This window comes from Coenobita brevimanus, chromosome 103 (genome assembly GCF_032717465.1).
Source record: "Coenobita brevimanus isolate Jiangsu-jjx chromosome 103, ASM3271746v2, whole genome shotgun sequence".
Taxonomy (NCBI): Eukaryota; Metazoa; Arthropoda; class Malacostraca; order Decapoda; family Coenobitidae; genus Coenobita; species Coenobita brevimanus.
Genome location: NC_137056.1, coordinates 10,045,232 through 10,070,801, shown reverse-complemented (window position 1 = coordinate 10,070,801; position 25,570 = coordinate 10,045,232). Strand labels below are relative to the sequence as shown.

At 44.1% G+C, this 25,570-nt stretch overlaps 1 protein-coding gene across 1 annotated transcript in view; it reads right to left on the bottom strand.

Annotated features, from left to right (window-relative positions):
• The window catches only part of LOC145415740 (kelch domain-containing protein 10-like), a 64,652-nt gene that overhangs the window by 8,632 nt on the left and 30,450 nt on the right, over positions 1–25,570 (bottom strand). The window contains exon 8 of the mRNA XM_080284972.1: positions 15,684–15,920. Coding sequence (XP_080141098.1) covers positions 15,684–15,920 — 237 coding nt within the window. The remainder of the gene's footprint in view (positions 1–15,683; positions 15,921–25,570) is intronic.

The following is a 25,570-nucleotide window of genomic DNA, read 5'->3' as shown; positions in this document are numbered from 1 at the left end:
AGAGAAGTTTGGAAGTCAGTGGGGCTAGAAGACTGACAAGAGAGCAAGCTGGCTGGATGAATATTGTGAAGGAAAGCGCATGATCAAGGATTTGGCACCCCTTTATAACGTGACAGCATTCAGACTGACTCTATCGAATACGTTTATGTGATACAGAATGTGATAAATGTTTTTGGCGTATCAGATAAAGCCAGGATTCCGGGGGCTTGAATGGTGAGCGATGGAAGCGTGGCCCATTGGGCTGGGCAAATTTGGGCTCTCTGAACATTGCTACTCCTCACCCTGCCCTAGGGTGGGAAAGGAGGTTCAGATGATGATGATGATTATGTACAGTAGGATCTCGCCAATAACATCTAATTGGTGCTAGAAAAATGCCGTTATTAACGAAAACGTTTTTTGTGTGACATTAAAATACATGTATAATGTGTTTATTGGTGCCGCCACTCCACACCTTTTACCCATTTTTCCCATTTGGACCCTCCTATCACTATTTTTTTTTGGCTGAAATAATAAGATTAGTTGTTAAACTGTCATGAGCAATATAAAACTCACCTTAAATGAGTTAATATGGTACTTGTTGCGATGATTGTTTTGAGGTTTGTGCACGAAGGCTAATGCCGCATACCCCCTGACCCCTCACTGGCCTGGTCCCCATTCCTGCCTTTCATGCCAGGGTCACCTACTTCCATCAACACTTTATCTAACCCCACAAAGTCAAAATCTTCAGGAAAGTCTCCCATGTTATCAATGTCATAATCTAATCAACCCCTCTCTGTTGTTCTTCCTCAGCTGGCTGGCGCTGTGAAAGAACGCAAGTGATAGTGACTGATGGCAGGCATCCACTCAATCGTGATACTGTTTCTGGCATTTTCTTGAAATCTGATTTACAAGTCCAATCATTAGTCATTTATTCTGATGGCTGCTTTCTCTCCATCTCAGCAGAATTGAGTTGTGGCAAAATTCGTTTGGTAATGAATCAGAATAATGCATTACCAAACAGATTTTTCACATGTATGAGAATACACAGGATGGAGATGGTGGATTGTTTGCTCTCTCTCATTAATCTGCTAGCCAACAGAGCGTGAAAATAATCAATATGCTGTTAATTATGAGAGGAGTGATTACATGTATTTCCACTTGTATATATTATTAGTGAAGAATAAATGCTAGCATTACGAATTTGGTAATGAAAATATGAGGAGTTTGGTAATGTGGCTGTTGCGATCTGGCAACTCTGTTTCCCCGTCACCAACACTCCAACAGTTACTGCCTAACTTCGATGGCAAGTAGATGCCTATTGCAATGGAAGCCACATGTGCTCATTTTTAAAAATAAACAGTGAATAAACTGCAATACCTTGCCACTAGACCACACAGGAATTTACAGTGTTGTGCATTGTTAAGAAATTAGAATTTAGAATGGAAAGGATTACCTGTGGAGTGCAAATTGGTGGTTGAAACTGGCGTGTTAAGAACAACGTGCAGTGTTAAACAATTATAATTCACATTTCAAAGAACTAAGTGCAGCACAACACTGGATTACTGTACGTGCTTCAAGAGCATTTTCACCACTGCCAAAACCTTAGAAAAGCTGGCCACAAACGTGCTGTAAGTACCCTGGCTGAGGTACAGTCACTTCTAATTCCTCATTCTTTGGTTCCTTTTCATTTATTTCATACCTTATGTCCATTATTGGTGTGAATAGGGTCTTAAATAGGTTTAAATAGGTGCTATGCATGTCCGGTACGGAGATATTTAGGTGGCTTTCAAAGTTAGGCTGGGTTAGGGTCCTTAAGTACCAGTCCAGGAGCTAGGTGCCCACTTTCCGGACATGCCATTGGCTCTATTACATCGGATAGTAGAGGGATTACTGTATACAGTGTACATATATGTATATACTGTATATATATACTATATATATATATATATATATATATACTGGGGAGGTGATGGCTCAATCGGTAGAGAGTTGGCCTGCAGTCCTAACGGACCCGAGTTCAAATCCCGCTGGGGCAGGGAAAAGTTTAAGGATTTGAATTTCATAAAAGCAGACTTTACTGATCTACCAGAAGACCCGCCGACATGTCGTAAAAATACCCCCGCTAATACAAACGCACCAGTCCTGTATGAGACAGCCCTAGCATGTACTCAATATGGACGGTGGGTGTTAGCGCCGAAGTGGCAACATGTAGAGGTGTGCGGTACGTAGGAGGACTACTGGGCCTAGAAAGCAGGCTGTGAAGCCTATGCCCAGAGGCAGTCACATAAAAAATATATACAGGTATATATATATATATATATATATATATATATATATATATATATATATACAGTAATCACTCTAATATCCGGACGCCCAATAACCGAACATCCCCACTAACCGAACCTTATCGTCCTGGGATCAAACATTCCCAAAATGGTCCGGAAATCCAAAAAAATTGGAAAAAAAAAATCGATTTTTTGCCTTCCGTAATTTGAAGTTGCCGCGCGCGCCGCGTGAGAGCATTGTTTTGGTTCGTCATTCCTCCGACGTCCGATAAAGCGCCGCTGCATCCTCCCCACTTCCCACCTGTCTCTCACCGCGACAAGACCTGTGCTGTTCGCCATAGCTGCCCACGTGCTCGCTTTTGTGGTGGTGCCGTACTTGCTGCAAGGCCTCCTGCTGCTCTCTGCCCTACTCTTAGTGTGTGTGATGATGGCCCCGCCTCCTGAGAAAAGGAAGAGAGTGGTGTTGACTCTGGAGAAGAAACGGGAGATATTGGAGAAGGTTGATGCGGGTTGGTCTTCCTCTCGCATTCTCCGCGAGTTCAACCTGGCCCGGTCGACTTTGTTTGATATCAAGCGTTCCCGAGACAAGCTCATGCAGTACACGGCTGACTTCTCGTTGAGAAGCAAACGCAACGTGGAGAGGAAGGTTATGTTTACCCCCAAGTATGCAGAGATCGACCGCTCCACGTTGATTTGGTATCGACAGCAACGTGCAGCTGGTGTGATGGTACGTGGAACGGAGCTGAAGGCTGCTGCTGAGAAGTTTGCAAGGCTTCACGACGCCCTTGACTTCAAGGCATCCGAGGGTTGGCTCTTCGCGTTCAAGTTACGACATGGCCTTACTAACCGTAAAGCACATGGCGAAGCATTGGATGCTAACGAGGATGGAGTGGACGAGTTTCGGCACAAGGCGAAAGGCTTGATCGACAGGGAGGGCCTCACTCTCGGTCAAGTCTATAACGCTGACGAAACTGGCCTATTCTATCGCTCGGTGCCAACGAACACTCTGGCCGATGAGACGGAGAAGCGTGTACCTGGCTGCAAGCTTTCTAAGGAATGGATATCTGCTTTGCGTTGTGCCAATGCTAACGGCATGCACCGGCTTAAGCCCGTTATTGTTGGCCGTGCAAAGCAGCCTCGGTGCCTTCGTGGGGTGATGGATGTCCTTCCTGTCGTATGGTACCATTCTTTGAAAGCATGGTTCACAGCTGTGATTTTCAAAGACTGGTTTCACCATCACTTCGTCAAGGAGGTCATACATTACCAGACGAAGACACTGGGAATTCCTCGCGACCAGGTAAAGGCTCTCCTTCTCCTCGACAAAGCACCTGCCCACCCGTGCGACAAGGACTTGGTTGCTGAGAATGGCCGTATTAGGTGCATGTTTCTGCACCTGCCCACCCGTGCGACAAGGACTTGGTTGCTGAGAATGGCCGTATTAGGTGCATGTTTCTGCCACCTAATACAACTGCTCTCATTCAACCAATGGACCAAGGAGTGATCGTGGCAACAAAGCGCCTGTACTGTCGGAAGTTCCTGGACGAGGTGATGGTGGTTCTCGAGGACGAGGACGAGTGCAGGGAAGGACGTGACACTCGAGGCAAGCGGACTTTGGAAAACCTTCGCCGCTACAACATCAAGTCTGCGCTGTACAACTGGGCTAGTACATGGAAGGAAGTCCCTGTGAAAACTCTTGAAAATGGTTGGTCTCGTCTGCTTCTCGGAACAGATGTGGAGTACGATTTCCTAGGGTTTGACGTGGATGACTTCCATGCATGGCTACGTACGCACGGCGACGTTGTTGATGTGGACGATGTTCGTGAGTGGTTGGACGACGACGAGGGCGATCCTGGGTATCAGACGTTGTCTGATATCGAGATCGCGTCTTCGGTTGCTGGTGTCAGTCCCGAACTTGAAGATTCCGACGACGAAAGCGATGATGATGCAGACTCCGCCCAGCAGGACACTACTCCAGCCATCCCCAAGCTGAGCGCACTCCGGGAACATCTAGAGTTCGTCCTAGACTACCTGGAACACCCGGACTGCGACAGGGAGATGGGGCCCTTGGGACTCGTGGAGGAAGTGCGTGCTTTCCGGCAGCGCATCATCAATCGCCAGAATCGTTGGTCCTTGCGTCAGTCAACGATTGACAGTTTTTTCAGGCCCGTGACCCCCGCTGTGCCAAGCCCTGGTTCCACTCCGTTGCCTCCCCAAGACAGGCCCTCATGCTCCGAGCCACAGCCCAGCACATCAGCTACAGTGGAGTCACCGCTCGACGTGAGTTTGCGGCTGTCTTCAGAGTCTTCTGTAGTCGGTACGCCATCACCACTACCCACCGATGCACCCCTTGGACGCCTGCCAGTGATACTCTCGGGCTCTGACAGTGAATAAACAGCAAGAACTTCTCCACTAGACCACACGGGAATTTTGAGTGTTGTGCAGTGAAAAAAACGGTGTGTTGTGTTAAGGTTTTCAAGTTGGGAGAAAAGACTATGTAGAAAAGAAATTTAACGTAACTAACCTTCTTTGTTTTGGCTTTGGAAACTTAAAAAAACTTGGGAAAAGTTAATGTGCAACACTTAATTTTAATGGAACATTATTTGGACTAAAGTGAACACTGTGAAAAGAACGGACTTCTGTGTGTTAGTGACTAAGTTCAGTGCAAGACTTCAAGAAGAGTGTAGTGCAAGTGCTTCAGGAAATCGTTCTTACTGCCAGAGTCCGAGAGGAGGCGGTTATTCATCGAGGTGGCCAGGGACTTGCTGTAAGTAGCCAGAATGTTTCATGTTGTACTATTTTCCATACTATATTTACCAGAATGTTTCATATTGTATTTTTTCCCATACTATACTTACCAGAAAGTGTCATACTGTACTTCTTTCCATACTAAACTTACCTCATGCATGTGCAGTAGGAATGTGTTTTTCAGAGTTCGGTTAGGTTCGGTTAGGTTAGGTTCGGTTAGAGTCCATAAGTACCAGAATGTTTATTAATGTATGAACATACTTCTAAACCCACATTTTATGTTTCTATTGCATTTATTTCAGTCATTTATGTGCCTTATTGGTGTGATTTGGGTGTTAAATAGGTGCTATGCATGTCCGGAGGGAGTTGTATAGGTGTTTCTCTGTGTTAGGGTCCGTAAGTACAAGTCCATAAGCTGGGGCCCAATATCCGGACGAAACCAATATCCGAACCTACCGATGGCTCTATTGATCCGGATATTGGAGGGGTTACTGTATATATATATATATAAGTAATCCCAATACTATCCGGATGCCCATTTCCAGACACCCCACTTACCGGACACTGTGGACCTGGACCTTTGGAACCCAAAAATGGCCAAAAAAAGAAAAAAATCCCCACATAAAACGATTTTTTCCCCTCCCGTAATTTGAAATTGCCACGCGGCGCTAAACAGCTGTTTACACCATGGCCCCTTTACCCCTTCTTTCCTCCCCTCTCCCCTGTCAGGGTTAACATTTGGTATTTTTCATTACCAGATGTGGGCCAGTTTGGTAATGAAAAATTTGTTTGACAATGAATCAGAATAATGCATTACCAAGTGGATTTTTCACATGTATGAGGATACACAGGATGGAGATGGTGGATTGTCCGCTCTCTCTGATTAATGTGCTAGCCTACATAGCATGAAAATAATCAACATGCTGTTAATTATAAGGAGATTGATTATATGTATTTCCACTTGTACAGTATATATAATTAGTGAAGAATGAATGCTAGCTTTATGAATTTGGTAATGAAAAGTTAAATTTGGTAATGAAAATTGAGGAGTTTGGTAATGTGGCTGTTGCGATCTGGCAACTCTGTTTCCCTGTCACCAACGCTCTAACAGTTAATGCTTAACTTCGAACGCAAGTGGATGCTTATTGCAGTGGATGCCACACATGCTCTTTTTTTTTTTTTTGTGAATAAACAGTGAATAAACTGCAATACCTCGCCAGTAAACCACACAGGAATTTACAGTGTTGTGCAGTGTTAAGAAATTAGAATTTAGAGTGCAAAGGATTAACTGTGGAGTGCAAATTGGCAGTTGAAACTGGAGTGGTGCAATTAACAATGTGCAGTGTTAAACAATTATAACTCACAGTGCAAAGAATTACTCTAAATGCAGCACAACACTGGATTACTGTACGTGCTTCAAGAGCATTTTCACCACTGCCAAAGCCTTAAGAAGGCGACCACAGACGTGCTGTACAGTCACTTCTAATTCCTCATTCTTTGGTTCCTTTTCATTTATTTCATGCTTTATGTCCATTACTGGTGTGAATACGGTCTGAAATGGGTTTCAATAGGTGTTATGCATGTCCGGTAGGGAGTTATATAGGTGGCTTTCAAAGTTAGGCTGGGTTAGGGACCTTAAGTACCAGTCCAGCAGGCAGATGCCCACTTTCCGGATGGGACCACATTCTGGACATGCCTTTGGCTCTATTACATCAGATAGTGGAGGGATTTCTGTGTGTGTGTGTGTGTGTGTGTGTGTGTGTGTGTGTGTGTGTGTGTGTGTGTGTGTATATATATATATATATATATATATATTGCAAGGATGTAGTGCTGCCTACTTCTTCCTTAGCCTTTATCATTCTTTTTCCATGCCTGCCCTCTTCTCTTCTTATTTCTCCCATCTTTCCTGTCACTTCTTATTGCTTTTCTTTCCTATCCAGGAGGCTTTACAATGAGTGACAAGCCAAATGGTTTCCTGTAAGCCAAGAAACCATTTATAACTCTGGGTGGTAACCATATAACCAAACCATATGTGCTCCCTACGTGTCAGCAAGTGGGTTGGTGCAGGCTTAGTGCCCCTCCCCATAAAACAAATAACTCAAAGTCAAATGGCCACTCATTATGGAATTATGGCATCTGGTAATAGACAGATAGATAACAAGGAAGAAGGAATCAAAGACCAGGAGACCGCAAACCGTTCCTTCCAAGAAAAAAAAATACAAGAGAGCCAAATTCAAGATCCATTCATTTCAAGATGCCTGGACACACTGTGTTTGAAAGACTGGAGATCACAGGAAGTAGGAAATACAGACAGAGGGAGACAGTTCCAGAGTTGACCTGTTGCATAAATGAAGGACTAGGAGTAATGGTTAACTCTTGCATTAGAGAATTGGACAGAAAAGGGATGAGAGTTTGTTGCTAGAGGGGTGCTATGCGCCTGCTGCAGTAAAGGAGGGATGCAAGCAGACAGTTCAGAGGAGCAGTGACCATTGAAGTAACAATAGAAAAGAGATAAAGATGCAACAGTGTGGAGAAGAGACAGAGGTTGAAGGGAACCAGTAAGAAGAGAAGAGTTAATGAGACAAAAAGCCTTTGACTCCACCCTGTTGAGAAGAGCTGTATGTGGGAAGCCTCCCCACACGAGAGCTGTACTCTACACAGGGGCGAATAAAATCCATGTATAAAGTCAACAACTGTGCAGGAGTAAAGGAGGTACGGATCTGGCTTAGCACATCTAATCTCTTGGAAGCAGATTTTACAAGAGATGTAATATGATCTTTCCAAGATAAGTCCCGCGTGAATGAAACCCCAAGCATGTTCAAGGATAATGCAGGATTGAGCTGGATATTATTAAACATCAAACAGTGCTAGACATAAGTGTTATGGAGAGGATGTAGTGCCAGTGTCATCTTATTTCTGCCATTGTGCTATTGGAAAAAACCTGCAAAATAGAAAACAATCACCACCATGTTGTGGTGGACATCTATCTATATACCTAGGCTACTTCCCCCAAAGAAATGGGTGTAACCGAGACAAGACAACACACTCCCAACTTACTCATCCACAATAGGCAATGAGAAAGCTTGGGACTGAGGAGTGGCTGGTTAGGGTGGTTGTGGCCATGTGAGTGCTCACCCCCAAGTAAGAGTGATTGGAGATTTGAGTGATGAGTTTTCCGTGAATGTTGGTGTACATCAGGGGTCAGTTTTGAGCCCATTGTTGTAGTAGTAGTGGTAGCTGTTCCCTAGGCAGTCTGGCCGAACAGCCCCGAGTCCCTTAGGAAGGCCATGGTCAAGACCGGGCTTTCCCACAGAGCTCTCAAAGAGTGTATTTTGTGTTGTTGGCGTAGGTGATGGTGTGCAATGCAGTCTTCCATAATGTGCTTAATAGTATTGGGTGCTGTGTTGCATCCTGGACAGGCATCTAGGGTTGGTGGTGGAACTGTCTAAGAAGAGGGAGAATGGCCTTGTGAAATCTGCCACAAGGGCATGGAGTAATTCCATCCTGTGCAGTGTTTAAGATAAGTGGGTGCATAAGAGATGCAGTGGTATTAGACGTAGACTGCAAGATAATGCTGATTTTATGTGTGCGAAGTGTCGGGGAGAGCAGGTGGAGATTGTCAAGCATGAAAGGATTGAACTTGCTGGTGAGTCTCTTGAGTGTGTGGAAGAGTTTTCTTTTTTGGGAGACATGTTATGTGCTGGATATGGGGCTGGATCTAGTTCTGTGGCTAGGGTGAGAAGTGGCTGGAAGAAGTTCAGGGAGCTGTTGCCTCTCCTGACATTAAGAGGGCTCTCCCTACATGCTAATGGATCTTTGTACGCAGGAAGTGTTAGGAGTGTGACATTGTATGGTAGTGAGACCTGGGCAGTAAAGAAAGAGGATATTCACAAGCTCAGACATACAGAAATGACAATGATTAGGTGGATGTGCAGTGCATCCCTGTGTGCATGACCTGGGGGGGCTGGGTTTACAATGGAAGAGTTGAGAGGTAGGATGGGACTGGAGTGTATTGGTGCTGCGATGAGGAGAGGTAGACTGAGGTGGTTTGGGCATGTGGAGAGGATGGGGGATGATAATTGGGTGCAGAAAGTGAGAAGCATTAATACTGGGGGTGGAGTTGCAAGGGGTAGACCGAAAAAGACATGGGACAAGGTCATTAAGTGTGAACTCAGGGTTTAGGGACTTAACAAGGGAGGCTGCCTTAGATCGAGCAGCATGGACAGCTGCCATTACGTGACCAAGACTGGTGCATGCAAGCACATTGGAGCCTTCTAAAACGAAAACAAAATGAACATATGTAGGTAGACATAGCCGAGGGGTGTAATTCTATTGAAAAGGTTATCTTGTTGTTCGTCGATGGGAAAGACACCAGGAGAGAGTAATGGTGAGGTGTGCAGGAGATTCTCTTCATATTTTAAGTGGGATGATGAAATAAGCAGATTTGGGTCGGTGGAGTTTATTGTGAGACAGTTACCTGAATAAATGTTAAGAGCTTGGCGTGACCCGTGTAGCCTATGGTTAGTAGCAGTTTATGCTAGCTGCTGTCCTCCTACTTTACTCTCACTCTCCTACTCCCTATCATTCTCTCCTTGTCTAACTCTTGTTCTCCCCTGTCCTACTAACTTCCCAACGTGTGATATCGGACTTATATCTCCCTCTAGCTTCCAGCTAAAGTGTGTGGTGTACGTGTGTGTACATTTGTGTGTGTGTGTGTCTGTCACTTTTCCAGCACATGATCAGAAGGGTTTGGCATTCTTGATTCATCCAGGAAAGGGGATTTTTCTCTAACTCTTTTTGGAGAACTCTGACATAATTACCGGTACCTGTTTTACATATTGTTACCCATAGCTATATACAGTAGTTACATACCATAGTTACATATGGTACAGTATTGTGTTATAACATATTATGCCTACACTATACACACATTTAATCGTATCTTACCCCCAAGGAGGGAAGGGACAGATCCCCACTGCATGAGGATCAATTGCGCAATGCATTCAGCAACATCCGCTGCAGGGCCTGACAGCAGAGCTGGTTTACCCCTGCCACATCATAATGGACCCATCCCCTTACCCACACCTGACCCGATCAGCTGATCAGACCAAAATGCAGAATATCCCCACGGGGTTGTGTCACCATTTATTCATTCACAATTTCTCTCTAGTCATCCCTATGATGCACAGCCACTCTTCCTTGCTCTACAGACATCTCTCTTGCGTCTAATGCTCTCTTCACGCTGTCCATCCATCCTATTCATGGTCTTCCTCTCAGCCTTACACCTCTCACATCTGATCCAGTTATCTTTTTCACAATTCACTCTTCATCCATTTTCCCCATACGCCCAAACCATTGCAACACTCTCTGCTTAACTCAATCAGCCACCTCCGGCATAACTCCAGTTCTCTTTCGCACTTCATCATTTTTCACTCGATCCATATGTGTCACTCCACACATACTGCGCAGACACCTCACCTCCATTACATTCAAACTCTTCCTCTCTGCCACACCCATATTCCATGTTTCAGCCCCATATAACACAGTCGGTATCACTGCACCCTCATACAGCCTTCGCTTACAATCATTTTATGCGAACGACATCTAAACACTTTTTTCATTCCTCCCAGCACCTTTCCTACTTTATTCATTCTAAACTTCACCTCCACATCTATTCTTCCATTCACAGATGCACGTGACCCTAAATACTTAAAAGACTCTACCTCCTCAAGCAACTCAATATTCAGAACTACATTCATCCTTCTACCATCTACCAACCTCATACACTTCATCACTTTACTCTTATTCTCATTTACTCTCAATTTCCTCCTTTCACACACCCTTCCTAACTCCTCTACCAACTGTCTCAATCCCTCCTCCGAATCAGCCACCAGTACAGTATCATCCGCAAGCCTGATTCAGATTCCACTCTCTACTATCAGCATTCACCAGACTTAAACCTCCGCCTAACACTCTCGCATTCACCTCCCTTACAACACCATCCATATAAATATTAAACAACCAAGGCAACATCACATATCCCTGCCACAGCCCCACTCGTCTCCTTCCATTGGGATCGTTTTGTTCGTTTCGTTTCGTTTTTAAAGGCTCCAACATGCTTGCAGGTGTCGGCCTTGATCACCTAATGGCGGCTCTCCATGCTGCACGATCCATTGCAGCCTCCCTGTTCAGTCCCTAAACCCTGAGGTCACACTTAATGACCTCGTCCCATGTCTTTCTCGGTCTATCCCTCATAACCCCACCCCCAATATAAACACTTCTCACCTTCCTCACCCAATTATCATCCCCCATCCTCTCCACATGTCCAAACCACATCAATCTACCCCTCCTCATCACAACACCAATACACTCCAGTCCCATCCTACCTCTCAACTCTTCCATAAAAACCCAGCCCCTCCAGGCCTTGGACTCAAGGACGCACTGCACATCCACCTAATCATTGTCATTTCTGTACGTCTGAACCGGCAAATATCTTCCTCCTTCACTGCCCAGGTCTCACTACCATACAGCATTACACTCCTAACACATGCTGCATACAAAGACCCCTTAGCACGTAGGGAGAGTCCTCTCAATGTCAGGAGAGGCAAGAGCTCCCTGAACTTCTTCCAACCACTTCTCACCCTAGCCACAAAGCTAGCTCCAGCCCCACCTCCAGCACACAACATGTCTCCCAAATAACAAAACTCTTCCACATACAGTACTCAAGAGATTCACCAGCAAGTTCAATCCTTTCACATCTGACAATCTCCACCTGCTCACCCCGACACGCTGTACACATAAAATCAGCATTATCTCACAGTCTACCTCTGATACCACTACATCTCTTGGGCACCCATTTATCACACACACTGTACAAGATGGAATTGCTTCCCACGCCCTTGTGGCAAACTGCACATGGCCACTCTCCCTCGTCTTTGACAGTACCGCCACCAACCCTAGATGTCATCACTTTTGTTTTATCTGCATTTACCCTTAAACCCTTGTGCCCCATATCATCTCTCCACTTCCTAAACCTTTCCTCCGCCTCCCTTTCATTCTCTGCAATCAACACCAAATCATCAGCATACAACAACTCCCACGGGAGTCCATTTCTAAAGTCACGTGACAGGCCTTCAAGTACCATGATAAACAACATGGGACTCAAGACTGACCCCTGATGCATACCAACATTCATGGAAAACTCATCACTCAAATCTCCATTCACTCTTACCTGGGTGTGAGCACCCACATACATAGCCATAACCACCCTACCCAGCCACTTCTCCAAGCCAAGCTTTCTCATTGCCCAATTCACCACCTCTCTAGGGACTCTGTCAAAGGCCTTTTCCAAATCAACAAAAACAAAATAAAGATCCCTTCTCCTACCAATATATTTTTCCTGAAGCTGTCGAACAATCAGTGGTCCTCCTACCTGGCCTGGCATAAACCCAAACTGCATCTCATCAATATTCACTCTTTCTCTGATCATACCTTCTAAAACTCTCTCCATTACCTTCATTATCTGATCTAAAAGCTTTATACCTCTATAATTTCCTCTTTCCAGGGCATCTCCATTCCCTTTATACACATTTACAATTACATTCTTCAGCCAATCATCTGGGGCAACACACTCATAAAGAATCCTATTTATCAGGTCAGTGACTAAACTCACCCCTATATCGCCTGAGGCCTTCAACATTTCAGCAGTCAACCCAGACACACCTGCTGCCTTCCCCACCCTCATCCTGCCTATTGCCTCACTCACAGTAGCAGTATCATTCAAAGGCCAAGAGCCAGACACTGGATCTGCTGGCTCCAAACCTTCCCTGTCCCAGTCAAACTCCTCATTCAACAACCGGTTATAAAGCTCTCTCCATGCAATTTTAATATCCTCACTGTTCACCACTACCCTTCCTTCATCATTCTTCACACACTGCTCACCTATAATATCCTGATTATCCCTCTTCACTTGACCTGCCACCCTAAATATCATATTTTTCCTTTCCCCATGATTTAGGTTATCAAGTAATAGTCTCTGTGACTCAGACTTTGCCCTGTATACCTCTCTTCTAGCCCTACACTTGGCAGCCAAATATTCCTCTTTGCTACGACCCTTCTTCCATTCCCAGAAAAGCCTTCTTTTCTCCTTAACTGCAGCTTCTACACCCTCATCCCACCACCAAGTTACTTTATGTCTTGGTGGTCCTCTTGTCCAACCGCATGTTACATCAGTAACTCTCAAGAAATTGTTCTTGAGGGCTCTGTACTGTTCATGAACGCCTCTGTCTACAGCTCCCTGTTCAGCCACCACTCTCCTCAACTCGCTATAGAAGGTAACTCTTACTACTTGGTTTTTCAGCTTCCATATTTTCCTCCTAGGTACATAAGTCCTCTTTTTCATCACTTGTTCTTTAAGCACCATATCATAAATCAATAGTTTGTGCTGCTGCACACACTCCTCACTTCCTATAACTTTAACATCCCTCACTAACCTCCTATTGGCCCTCCTAACCAGAAAATAAAATCTATCTGACTGCTATTTCCCCCAGACTCATACGTAATTAACCTACTGTCTCTTTTCCTAAAATATGTGTTGCACACAATCATGTCCGTTGCCTCCCCAAACTCGAGTATCCTTTCCCCTTCTGCATTCCTTAGACCATACGCACATCCCCCATGCACTCCTTCATAACCTTGTGCTGCTTCACCTACATGACCATTTAAGTCCCCTCCCAAAATCACTATCTCATCATTCCGCATACCACCCAAATCAGTAAACACTCCCAACACATTTATTCCTTGCATCCTTCCATCTGCCACAATCTCAGCCTCCCTTTCCTCCTCTACATTTAACAATCTTTCAAAATACTCAGCCCATCTCTTCCTTATTGCATCCACATCAATTACCAGTAACATCCTTCCACCCTCTGCTTTTACTCACTCCTCCTTCCCAGACTCTCCCCTTCACACTCTCTTCATCTATTTCCTAAACGTTTTCTTATTCTGTTGAAAATTCTCAGTTAACCACCTACCCCACCTCCCATCTGCTGCCAGTTTAGCATCATGCACAGCCCTTCTCATCCTATTCCATTTTCCTTATACAGTACCTCTCATATGACACCTCATCCTTCCTCTGCAGCCACACTTTATATGCATGTCTCTTCTCAGCTACAGCCATACTTACTTCCTCGCACCACCATTCACTTCCCTTTCTTACACCACCACCCACTTGTCTCACACCACACACCTCTTCAGCATACCCCACCACAGCACTCTTAAACAATTGCCATTCCTCCTCCACACTGCCATTTTCCCAGTCTTTCACCGGATTCCACTCATCTTTCAATTTCTCTTGATACTGTATCATTTTCTCTCTTTTATCCAATTCACTGACTTTCAAAACAAACAGTCCTGATATTTAATAACTGATGTACACTAAAATACAGTAACCTCTCAACTAACGTGGTTAAAAAAACGCATTTTCGTTTTAACAAGAGCAAATACTGTATTTAAGGAGATATGTTTAACTAACAAGGGTTTCTCGATTTAACGCGACTTTACACGTACGTGATGGTTTCAAATTAGCCATGCGCGCCTTGGACAGTCCCGAGCTGATAGACCGTGTGTGGCAGTTTATGCATAAATACAATTTTTTATTTGTCTGTTGCTTAAGCTGGTTTTATTTGAACTACAATAATCGAAAATGAAGTTTGGCCCCATTCTGAGCAATTTGGGTCATTTTCAGAAAAAATTTGGCCAGGAAAGTGATGGCAGATCTAAACTGTTACAACTTGATGCTGCAGAACAGAAAGAAGAAAACCACTCAGACCAAGATAAAGCAGTTCTTTATGAAGAAGACAGAAAACTTAAGGGAGTTTTCTTCATCACCAGTAGCACGGGAGTCAGAGGAAGAGGAAGAGGAAGGACAGCAGAGTGAGGAGGGACAGCAGAGCGAGGAGGGACAACAAATTCAGGGTGGGAAGCGGTGGGAGGTAGGGAAGCGGGGTCAGGAGGGACAGCAGCAGACGACGAGTGATGCATAGATGAAGTGAGGCTGTGTTGTTATTGTTTGTGGCCTACTTACTGTAATGAAAATGTTGCTTTTACTGTAGCGTTTTTATGACCTACTAATGCGTTAATAATGTTGAGAAACTTTCACAATGCCGTGAATGAAGCAGAATTGAAAGAAAATCCTTGTAAAAAACGAAAACAGTATGTATTTGAGAAGTAAACAATGCTTCGGCCCAACTAGGGCTCAAATGTTGTTTATTTCTCCCCAAATATACCGTTTTTGTTTTTTATATGGATTTTCCTTGAAATTAATAATGTTGCTTTTAAGTTTAGAACAGCATAACTCCCCAAATGGGTAGACTTTCCCAGAGTCCAGGAACGTAACCCCCAATATTACCATTGTTTCTTATGGGAAAATTATGTTTAAAAAACGCGTTTTTAACTAACGCGACCTCTCCAGGAACCTAACCCTTGCGTTATTTGAGAGGCAACTGTATCACAAACTTTCCATACAACTCTTATTATAAAATGGGGAACTGGCAAGTCAGTTTAACAGAGAACAATGAAACTTTACAGGCAATTTTTCTGCACATTACAGTGAACTTTAAAGAGTACATCAAACAAGGCAACACAGAACAAGGACTCACTACATTATCTCACCTATCCATAAGCAGGTGTCAAATGCTGGTGATGAAGACCATCGACAATATCCTGTGGTATGCCCATCTGAAGGAGAGCATCAGGCTGGAGGGTAGTGAGGGCAGGAGTATAATGACACAAAGCCTCCCAGCAAATCTCCCGCAGCTTGGCCACCTGTAGCCACACTTTGGTCACCCGTGCCGATCGCTTGTTCTGCTTCAGGTCCTTCACGCCACCAAATATATACATGCAGCCCTCCTGGAAGTGAGTTTACACTGTACAAATTGATAAAGGTTTTCATCATCACCATTATCATCTTGACCTTTTCTTCTCATTAATGGAATAGGTGAGGTAGGACCCAGAAAGGAGGGAGAATGCACAATAACAGCCATCAACAGCATGCCAAGACATATGGACCAGTCACTCTCACACATCCTACAAATCAATGACATACTTTTCCACTTTATTCTTTCAACTTATGAACTATGTTATTCAACTTAAGAGAGACATTTTGAACTGGTGGAGTTAGGTATACCCTATATAAACTCCTTCATTCTAAAGGTCCTCCTTACATTGAATAAAATTGTCTGGAGCCAGCAAAGAAAAAAAAATTGTACTTGCTCAATCCTGTTTTATCTGGCCACGAAGAACAGTCCCACAGAAGCAGCTGCTTGTCTGTTGTCAACAGGTTTGCTCTGCCAAACACACCAGGGTTAGGCAACAACAATAACTTAATTAAATGCTCTATCCATCCAGTTCTACCCTCAGTCTCCTTACATGCTGGGTGGTCCATAATCGTTAATGGTGCTTCACTAGAAACTCACCTGCTGGTATCCTGTGTGTTGTGTGGATGGATTAAGCTGCTAGTGTGTGCGTGTGTGCATGCGTGCGGTAGGTGGGGGGGTAGCAGTGGGAGTAAGAAATGAATGAATGATGCAGGGCAGACACTGATAACTCACTGAGCTGTCCCTGCATCACACAAGAAGTTGCCTGATGGAGTGGAACTGTATACAGTTTATGGACTATCCTGTACTTCAGCCATTCAGCTCTACTCTTATGGTCATATGTTTTGCAGCATTCCACATCTGTGTAGTCAGGGCAGTCCACAAGTGGATTCCACAGTTTGTCCATATGCTTAGATACAATTATGGCATGGAGTGACACTGGTAAGTTTGACGGAACAAGAAGAGTGGTTTGTATAGTCACGGCACGTGACTCTGAGGTTGTCATTATCGTGTCCTGGCAACATATCCATCAACAGTGCGTCCGATTTTGTGTAAAATATGATCTGCCTGTGATCTGTGTATATTATGTTTGTATATTATAATATTCGTGTATAATATATTCATGTATAATAATATTTTTCTTTTAAGAGACAATGAATGGAGGAAGGAAAACAAAGGAAATAAAAAAAACAAGCCCATGTGCCTAAAGTCATCCTCCATTCATAAAATATTTATAACAACCAGATTTAAATAAAAGTGGATTAAATGTTTGTGGGAAGCAACTCCCAAGAAGTGAATTCCAGAAAGTAGTAGTTCTGAGGATAAATTAATTTTGATAAGCAGAGGTTCTACATTGGGGGGTAGAAAGTGTGAGTTCATGGGCGCTCCCAGCTGCCCGAGTATATCGGGAAAAAATGTGAAGGGGAGGCACAATTGAAGCAAGTTCGTCAGAGAACTTACAGTAAAAATATCGGTAAAATAATGCTAAAGAAGCAACATCTCTACATACTGATAATGGAGGAAGGTCCTGCGCAATGGCAGGATTATTGATTAATCTAATGGCTTTATTTTGAATATTGCCCAACTTTCTCAATGCAACCGCTCCACATCCACTCCGCAGTGGCAAACAGTATTCGATCTGAGAATGTACATGATTTTTGTATATTGTGGCCAACTGCTCGTCAGTGAAGAATTCACGAACTCTGCACTGAAGTCCCAATTTTTTAGAAGCATTTTTAGCAAGGGACTTAACATATGCTGTCCAGCTTAGGTTGGTGTTTAGTGTGACACCTAGGATATCAACTGTAGTGGATACGGGAATACTGACATCATTTAATATTATCTGGGAGTCTGAGGGATTCTTTCTGTTGGAGAAATTAATGTATTTAGTTTTCTGAGCATTAAATGAGACCAGATTTCTTTGTCCCCATTAATTAATTTTAGAAGGGTCCTGGTTCAGTGAAACTGCTGTGTTTATTTGGGAATTTATATCAGATTGTGTAAAGGAGGTACTAAATGTGAATGAACTGTGAAGTGTCGAGTCATCAGCATAAGAGTGTATTGGGTTGTGAGTGACAGATAGGAGGTCATTTATATGAATGAGAAAGAGGGTTGGGGCCAAAACTGATCCCTGAAGTATGCCAGCATTTATGGAATGAAATTCGGAGTAAATTCCATCTACCATGACCCGTATTTTTCTATCATGAAGGTAAGAAGAAATCAGAGGAACAAGTGATACAAGGCCATAGTGTGACATCTTCGACAATATGGCCCAGTGCCATACTCTGTCAAATGCTTTTGCAATATCAAGTGCTACTGTGTGTGTTTCACCATGTTGGTCTATTGCTTTGTTAACCCGTCACGTCCCGAGGTTTTCCGCACCTCCGACATCCCCCAGTCCCGAGGTATTTTCAAATTTTTTTTTTTTGGCTAAAACCTTCGCTTTTGGTGAGAAACATCGAAAATTCATAGAGAAATCGCTCACCTGAGGTTTAAAGTGCTCAATCCAGGTAGGAGTTCCTCCTTACCTGAGTGGGTTTTCTAACATGCTGGCACCAAAGAAAACGAGTTCTATGGGAGGGTAACTATTTTATCCACTCATAAACGGTATTTATTTATTTACTTGGTACGAATGTATATGTAGTATGACAGTATATTGGTTTTCAAGCAGTAATAAAGGCATTATAAGCATTGTTTCACTCACTAACTAATCACCATACCTGACCTAGTTTTGCCACACTACCTGATCATTATTTCTGGCTGTTTCTTCTTCTAATGCTATGTAAACATTGTCCTCCACATTGTCATCGATTGGGGAATCACTCTGGCCCTGAATAACTTTACTAGCCAGGTCACTGGTAACAGGTCCTTTGCCAAGACAATGTCGTGAGGGGGGGAGGGGGGAGGTTATGCAGTGTAAGGCATTGTCCCTGCTTGGTATCTTGTACAGGAATAGAGGCAGGTGTCCCGTGTATACATACGAAAAATCACGTGCGAAAATTGAAAATTGTGCAAATTAGCGACCTTGCAATTGCACGACGTACTGGTACGTCGCCGGGACTGGCAAATGCAAATCGTTGCAACGTACCCATACGTCGTCGGGACGGGGCGGGTTAATCTGATGGGTAAGAAGGCAAAGAATGTCTACAGTTGAACGTTCTTGTCTAAATCCACACTGCTGATCATTTATTAATTTATTGATTTCTAGGTGCTTGACTATGTGTTTGTTTATTAATGTCTCAAATATGATACGAAATCAGACGCACTGTTGACAGGTAGGCTGCCAGGGTACGACAATGACAACCTCAGAGTCGTGCGCCACAACTATAGTCATCATCATCATCATCATCATCCGGACCTCCTTTCCCACCCAAGGGCAGGGTGAGGAATAGCAATGTCCAAACAGCACAAACTTGCCCAATCCAAATAGGCCACACTTCCATTCACTCATCATTCAAGCCCCCGGAATCCTGGCTCTACCAGATACGCCAAAAACATTCACCACATCTGCAGCTTCACACAAACATATCCGATTGAGTCAATCCAGACACTGCCATGCTCACAAGGGGTGCCAAAATCCCTGATCATGAACATCTCACAAAATTCATCCAGCCAGCTCAATCTCTTGTCAGTTCCCTAGCCTCACCGACTTCCAAACCTCTCTTCCTCAAACACTCATCTACCATATCTCTCCATCTTCACCTTGGCCTACCTCGCCTCCTCCCTCCTTCAAATTCGCTCAGGTATACCTTTTTCACCACTCTATTGTTATCCATTCTTTCCACATGACCATACAATCTCAGGACACTCTCTTCGATTCTGGTGTCCACTGACTTCCTCACTCCACACCTTTCATGAATCACATTATTTTGTATCCTATCCACCCTCTGTACTCCACATACATTCCTCAGCAGTCCCATCTCCCCTGCTCTTACTCTTGACTTTTCATTTTCATGCCACACCATAGTCTCACATCCATATGTTAGAGTTGGCACCAACACTGCCTCATGTAAGCCTCATGCAGTTGCAACACTCAAGCCTCTGTTTCTTATCAAGGCCTTCATTGCACCAGCTACATTTCTTCCTTGTGTCACTTTCAACTTCTTTTGCACATTTTCCTCTCTTTCCTATCACTGTACCCAAGTATTTGAACTCTCTCACCAATTCCAGTCTCTCTTCATTCACTGTGACATCACACTGGGAGTCACCTTCTCTGTCAATAACCATCACTTTACTCTTCTCTACATTTACTCTCAAGGCACGACGCTCACAGACATCAGCAAAACTCTGCACTAGCCTACCAAGTTCTTGTCCGGTACTTGCAAGCAGTACTGCATCATCAGCATACAACAAATGAGAGATATTCCATCTATCACCATTCATTACCAAAGCCATCCCTCTCTCCATTACTCATGTTTTTTACTTCTCTCATCATCCCATCCAAACATATATTGAACAACCACGGGGACATCACACAACCTTGTCGCACGCCCACACCAATCGTGAACCATTCACATAGATGCCCATTAACCCTTACAAAGGCTTCGCTACCATCATAAAAACTCTTGACAGCACCTAGCAGCTTACCATCTACACCATACATGCACAAAACTTTCCACAATCCCTCTCTGTCTACTTTGTCGTATGCTTTTACCTGATCCATGAATGCCATAAACACCTTATGGTCCTTCTCACAAGCCTTCTCTGCTATGTCTCACTGCAAATACTTGATCCACACATCCTCTGCCACTCCTAAAGCCACCCTGTTCACCACTCACTAGGACTTCTGATATCTCTCTTACTTTCTCTATAATAATTCTTCCATATACCTTCCCTACCACTCAATAAACTTATGCCATGATAATTCTTGCACTCACTTCACTCACCTTTATTTTTGGACAGGGTTACAATCACAGCCTTTTTCCACTCTGCAGGCACAGTTTCACTCATCCATGCCTTCTTACTTATCTCCAACAAGCACTTCATTTCGCTCTCTCCATTACACTTAAGCATCTCTGCATACACCTCATCAACCCCGGCTGCTTTCCCATTTTTCAGCCGTTTCACAGCGCTCTTCACCTGTGTGAGTGCCACGTCTCCTGGCACTGCATTCCTTCTCTGCACACCCCCAAAACCAATCATGTTTACAGCTGCTCTGCTCTCTCTATTCCCATTCATCAGGCTTTCAAAATATTCTTTCCATCTGGTCCTTACTTCATCTCCATTGGTTAGTAATCTACCACCAGCATCCTTCACACTATCACATTTCTTTCCATTTTCACTTCTACATTTCCGCACCTCTTTCCAGAATGACATCCTATTTTCAGAGTATTTTGCATTCATTTTTCTTCCCAGATCATCATTTACCTCCTTCTTTTTCCTCTCCACTAGTCTCTTTACGTACTTCTTGCTCTCGATATACTCAGTTCTTATTTCAATTGAACCCCTATCCTGTAACCACTTTAGCCACTTCTTCCTCTTTTCCTCCACCGCTCTCTTAACCTCCTCATCCCACAATGCCGTACCCTTCTTTTTTGCTGATACTCTTGCCACACCACACACCTCTTTAGCATTCCTAACTAAGCAATCCCTATATGCATTCCACAGGCTATCCAGATCCAATTCATTCCAGTTCACTGATTCTAACTCGTCCTCTACTTTGGCCCTGTAATCATCTGCCACTTCTTTGATCCTCAGCTTCTCAACTTTCAGTCTTTCACCTTGACTGCTCTTCTCTCTCTTGATCCACCTCACTCCTCTCAGCTCGATCTTGCATACCACAATCATACGATCTGGCAGACCTCCACATCGTCCTCTCACAGCCCTCATATCAGCAACAATTCCCATCATCAACCTCTCAACGAGCAGGTAATCAATCAGGCTTCTTTCAACATGATCCCCGTTTCCTCTATACCATGTATATTTATGGGCATCTTTGTGTTTGAAATACAAATTACAAATGTACAACCTCCTCTCCTGACACATATCCTTTAGTCAATACCCATTATCATTTTCTCCTGGTACCAATAACAACCCATTATGTCATCCTCGGGACCAGTGCCTACTCTTCCATTCATATCCCCCATCACAATCACTTTATAGCTCCTGGGCATTTCTCCCACTACTTCACCCAGCTCATCCCAAAACCTGTCTTTCTCTTTCTCACTCCTGTCCTCACATGGTGCATACGCTACAATCACTGCCACTTTCACCTTCTGAAACTTGAAGTTGACGTACATACACCTCGAGCTGACACACCTGTAGTCTCTCATTCCACTCTGCCACACCTTATTCATCAATAAAGCAAACTCCTTCCTTACATCTTCCTCTCCCATTCATTCCCGATCTTACACATTTCACACCCTCCCACTCCTCCACTTCGCACCCTTTCATCTTCGTTTCACACACTGCCATCACAGCATATCTCGCACTCTTGAACACATTTACCACGTCTACCCTCTTGCTTTCCTCATTCACACCTCTCACATTCCACATGGCCACACGAGTCTGCCCATTTGGTTGGGGTCCTGGGAAGGTAATGGGCCCTCCGAGGCTTTCTGAAACAACTGCCATGATTAAGTGATTTTAGATAGGGGAATGTGGGGGACACTTAACCCTGCCAGAAACCTCGGTCATATGGTTACCACCCAGCGTAGTAAATGGTTTCCTGGTACAGGAAACCATTTGGCTTGTCACTCAGTGTAGAGCTCATATGGCATCACTCTACATTGAGTGAGTGTATAGTTACTGATTATATTATTTGTATTTGAGAACATTTGTGAAGAATCATCCTGCACTTCACATGTTTTAGTCCAGCAATTTTGGCATTCACAGATCACACAAATGTGGACTCCACAATTTGTTTAACTCTTTACCCAAGGGCCGTCACTACTGTGACACTCGTTACATAAGTATCACACCGCGGGGCGTCACTTCTGTGATTCAGGGATTTTCTAAATTGCCCGGGCTTTCAAGTGCGGTCTTGTATCAACTATCAGTACTGCCATGTAGCTATAAGCAGCACTGCTAATACCGCTAGTACTCACATCCAGCACTACCAATTTAGCCATTTTTCTGTGTCTGCCTCGCCTCCCCACCTCCCCTCCCTTACCTCTTCCCCTGCTTAGCTACAGCCTGGCCGCGCAACGCAACTCCCAGCCAGTTTTTTCCATCCGCTTTTTCCATTGAAATGTGCCCTATGCCCTGTTCTCATACAAAAAAAATATATATAAAAAAAAGGGGAAAAGGCCAACTGATACTGCCATTGTCCATGAAGTAGCTAATTTATCACCTGGCAACATCCCACATGCACTCGGTCACTAATTTTCCCTGTTCGTTACCCACTGAAATGTCCTTTATGACCTATTCTCATACTAAAAAATACTGTATATACAGCAAGCTCACCCCGAATGCGTGGGTTTCGTTCCAACTGAGGCACGTTTGGTGCGAAACTGCTTAAGTTCTAACCACTCCTTATTTTGTTCTCTAGACCCCCTAAATGTGGTGTTTTGCTGTTATCTCTCATTGGTAATCAGTATGAAGCACTTCAAGTGGTTAGAAGGTTTATTTAATGTTATAACTTACAAATACAGTACAGTACTGCACAGCAAAACTTCAACACACAAATATGTAAAACATAAGGCAACATTTCGACGCTGATTGCTTTTGGGACAATTCGCCGTCACAACAATAACAAGACAATTCGCCATTATTAATGAAGACGACTATGGGTGACACTAGAATATAATTCAAAGGCAACTACAGCAAGGAAGAAACATGTTAACTATTGACTAAATGTGCATCCATCCATCCATCATCCAATCCTACATTGCCCCATGAGGAGAGTAAGAGCCCAGGGCTAGGCAGTTGGTCCCGACATATAAGATGAGAGTGACCAGCCTCACTCATCCCTGAGTGGCATTACATGAGCAATCAACCCCAACCACCCCTTGGATATAAACCTTCACCGGCTCAATCCAACTGGAGCGCAATAATTGCCCACTGAACCACCAGGCGCCAAAATTTGGTTATATGGTTACCACCCAGCGTAGTAAATGGTTTCCCGGTGTACAGGAAACAATTTGGCTTGTCACTCAGTGTAGAGTCACCCACAGGCAGAGGAAAGAATGAAGGAATGAAAGACAGAAGAGGGAGTGTAAAGTCACCCGTAGGCAGAGGGACAAGGAAAGAAAGAAGGAAAGAAAGATAGAAGAGGATGGAAGGATGGAGGAGGGGAAAGGGCAGACACCTGAGAGCAGCACTACACTGCATGAGTGGATGGTGAGTGCCCCCACCTATCTATCTATCTATCTATAGCCCGACGCCCTAATCCCGCAAAGGGTGGCCGCAGACAAAACGCCTCCAAGTCACTCTGTCACCCACCATTTGACTCCCCTCCCCCCAACTCACCCCCCCTCCCTCATATACCTCTCAACTCCATCCCTCCACCTCATCCTCGGTCTACCCCTCCCTCTCCCTCCCTCCACCTCACCTACATACACCCTCTTAGTCAGTCTTTCATTCTCCATCCTCTCCACATGTCCAAACCACCTCAGTGTATTTCTCCTAATCTTTTCAACCACATCCACATCTACCCCACAACGTTCCTTCACTTCTTCATTCGTCAACCTGTCCCTCCATGTCACTCCACATGCTCCTCTCAAGTAACTCATTTCCACTGCTCTCACTCTTGACTTGTTCCCCTCTTGCAAGGTCCACGCCTCGCTTCCATACGTCAGGGTAGGGATCACAATACCATCATGCAGTGACTTCTTAACTTCCATACTCACCTCCCTATTTCTCATCACTGCTTTCAGTGTGCCAACAACCTTCCTTCCCTGCTGTACCCTTTCACGTACTTCATCCCCCAAAGTTCCATCCTTACTCATCACACTACCCAAGTACTTCAATGCACTCACATTCTCCATATCCTCACCATCCAACCTCACTGCACACTCTGTGACTTCATTCCTCTCAAACACCATAACTTTACTTTTGTTTACATTAACTTTCAGCTTCCTCCTCCTACACACTGTCCCAAATTCATTCACCAAACCTTGCAACTCCCATTCATCTTCACTCAACAATACTGTATCATCAGCAAACAGCAACACCGGAAGCTTCCAAATCTCACCCTCATTCATTAGGGCCACCCCGACATCCACTGCCCTACCTTGTACCTCCTTTACGACCCCATCCATATATATATTAAACAGCCATGGAGACATTACACACCCCTGTTTCAGTCCCACATTGAGATCAAAGAACTCACTCAGCTCACCATCCACTCGCACCGTAGCCCTAGCTCCCTCGTACATACTCTTCACAGCACTCAACAATTTCCCCTCCACTCCATATATTCTTAATACCTTCCACATACCTTTCCTATCTATTCTGTCATAAGCTTTCTCCAAGTCCATGAAGGCAGCGTACACTTTCCTTCCCTTCTCTAGATACTTCTCCACTAAACATCTTAGAACAAATGTCTGATCTACACACCCTTTTCCCTTCCTAAATCCCCCTTGTTCTTCTCCAACTAGCTCCTCTGTCATATGCCTAACCCTATCAATGAGTATTCTACCATATATTTTACCAGTCACACTAAGAAGGCAAATACCCCTATGGTTACCACATACTTCTCTATCCCCTTTTCCTTTGTACAGAGGAACAATTATACCTGATTTC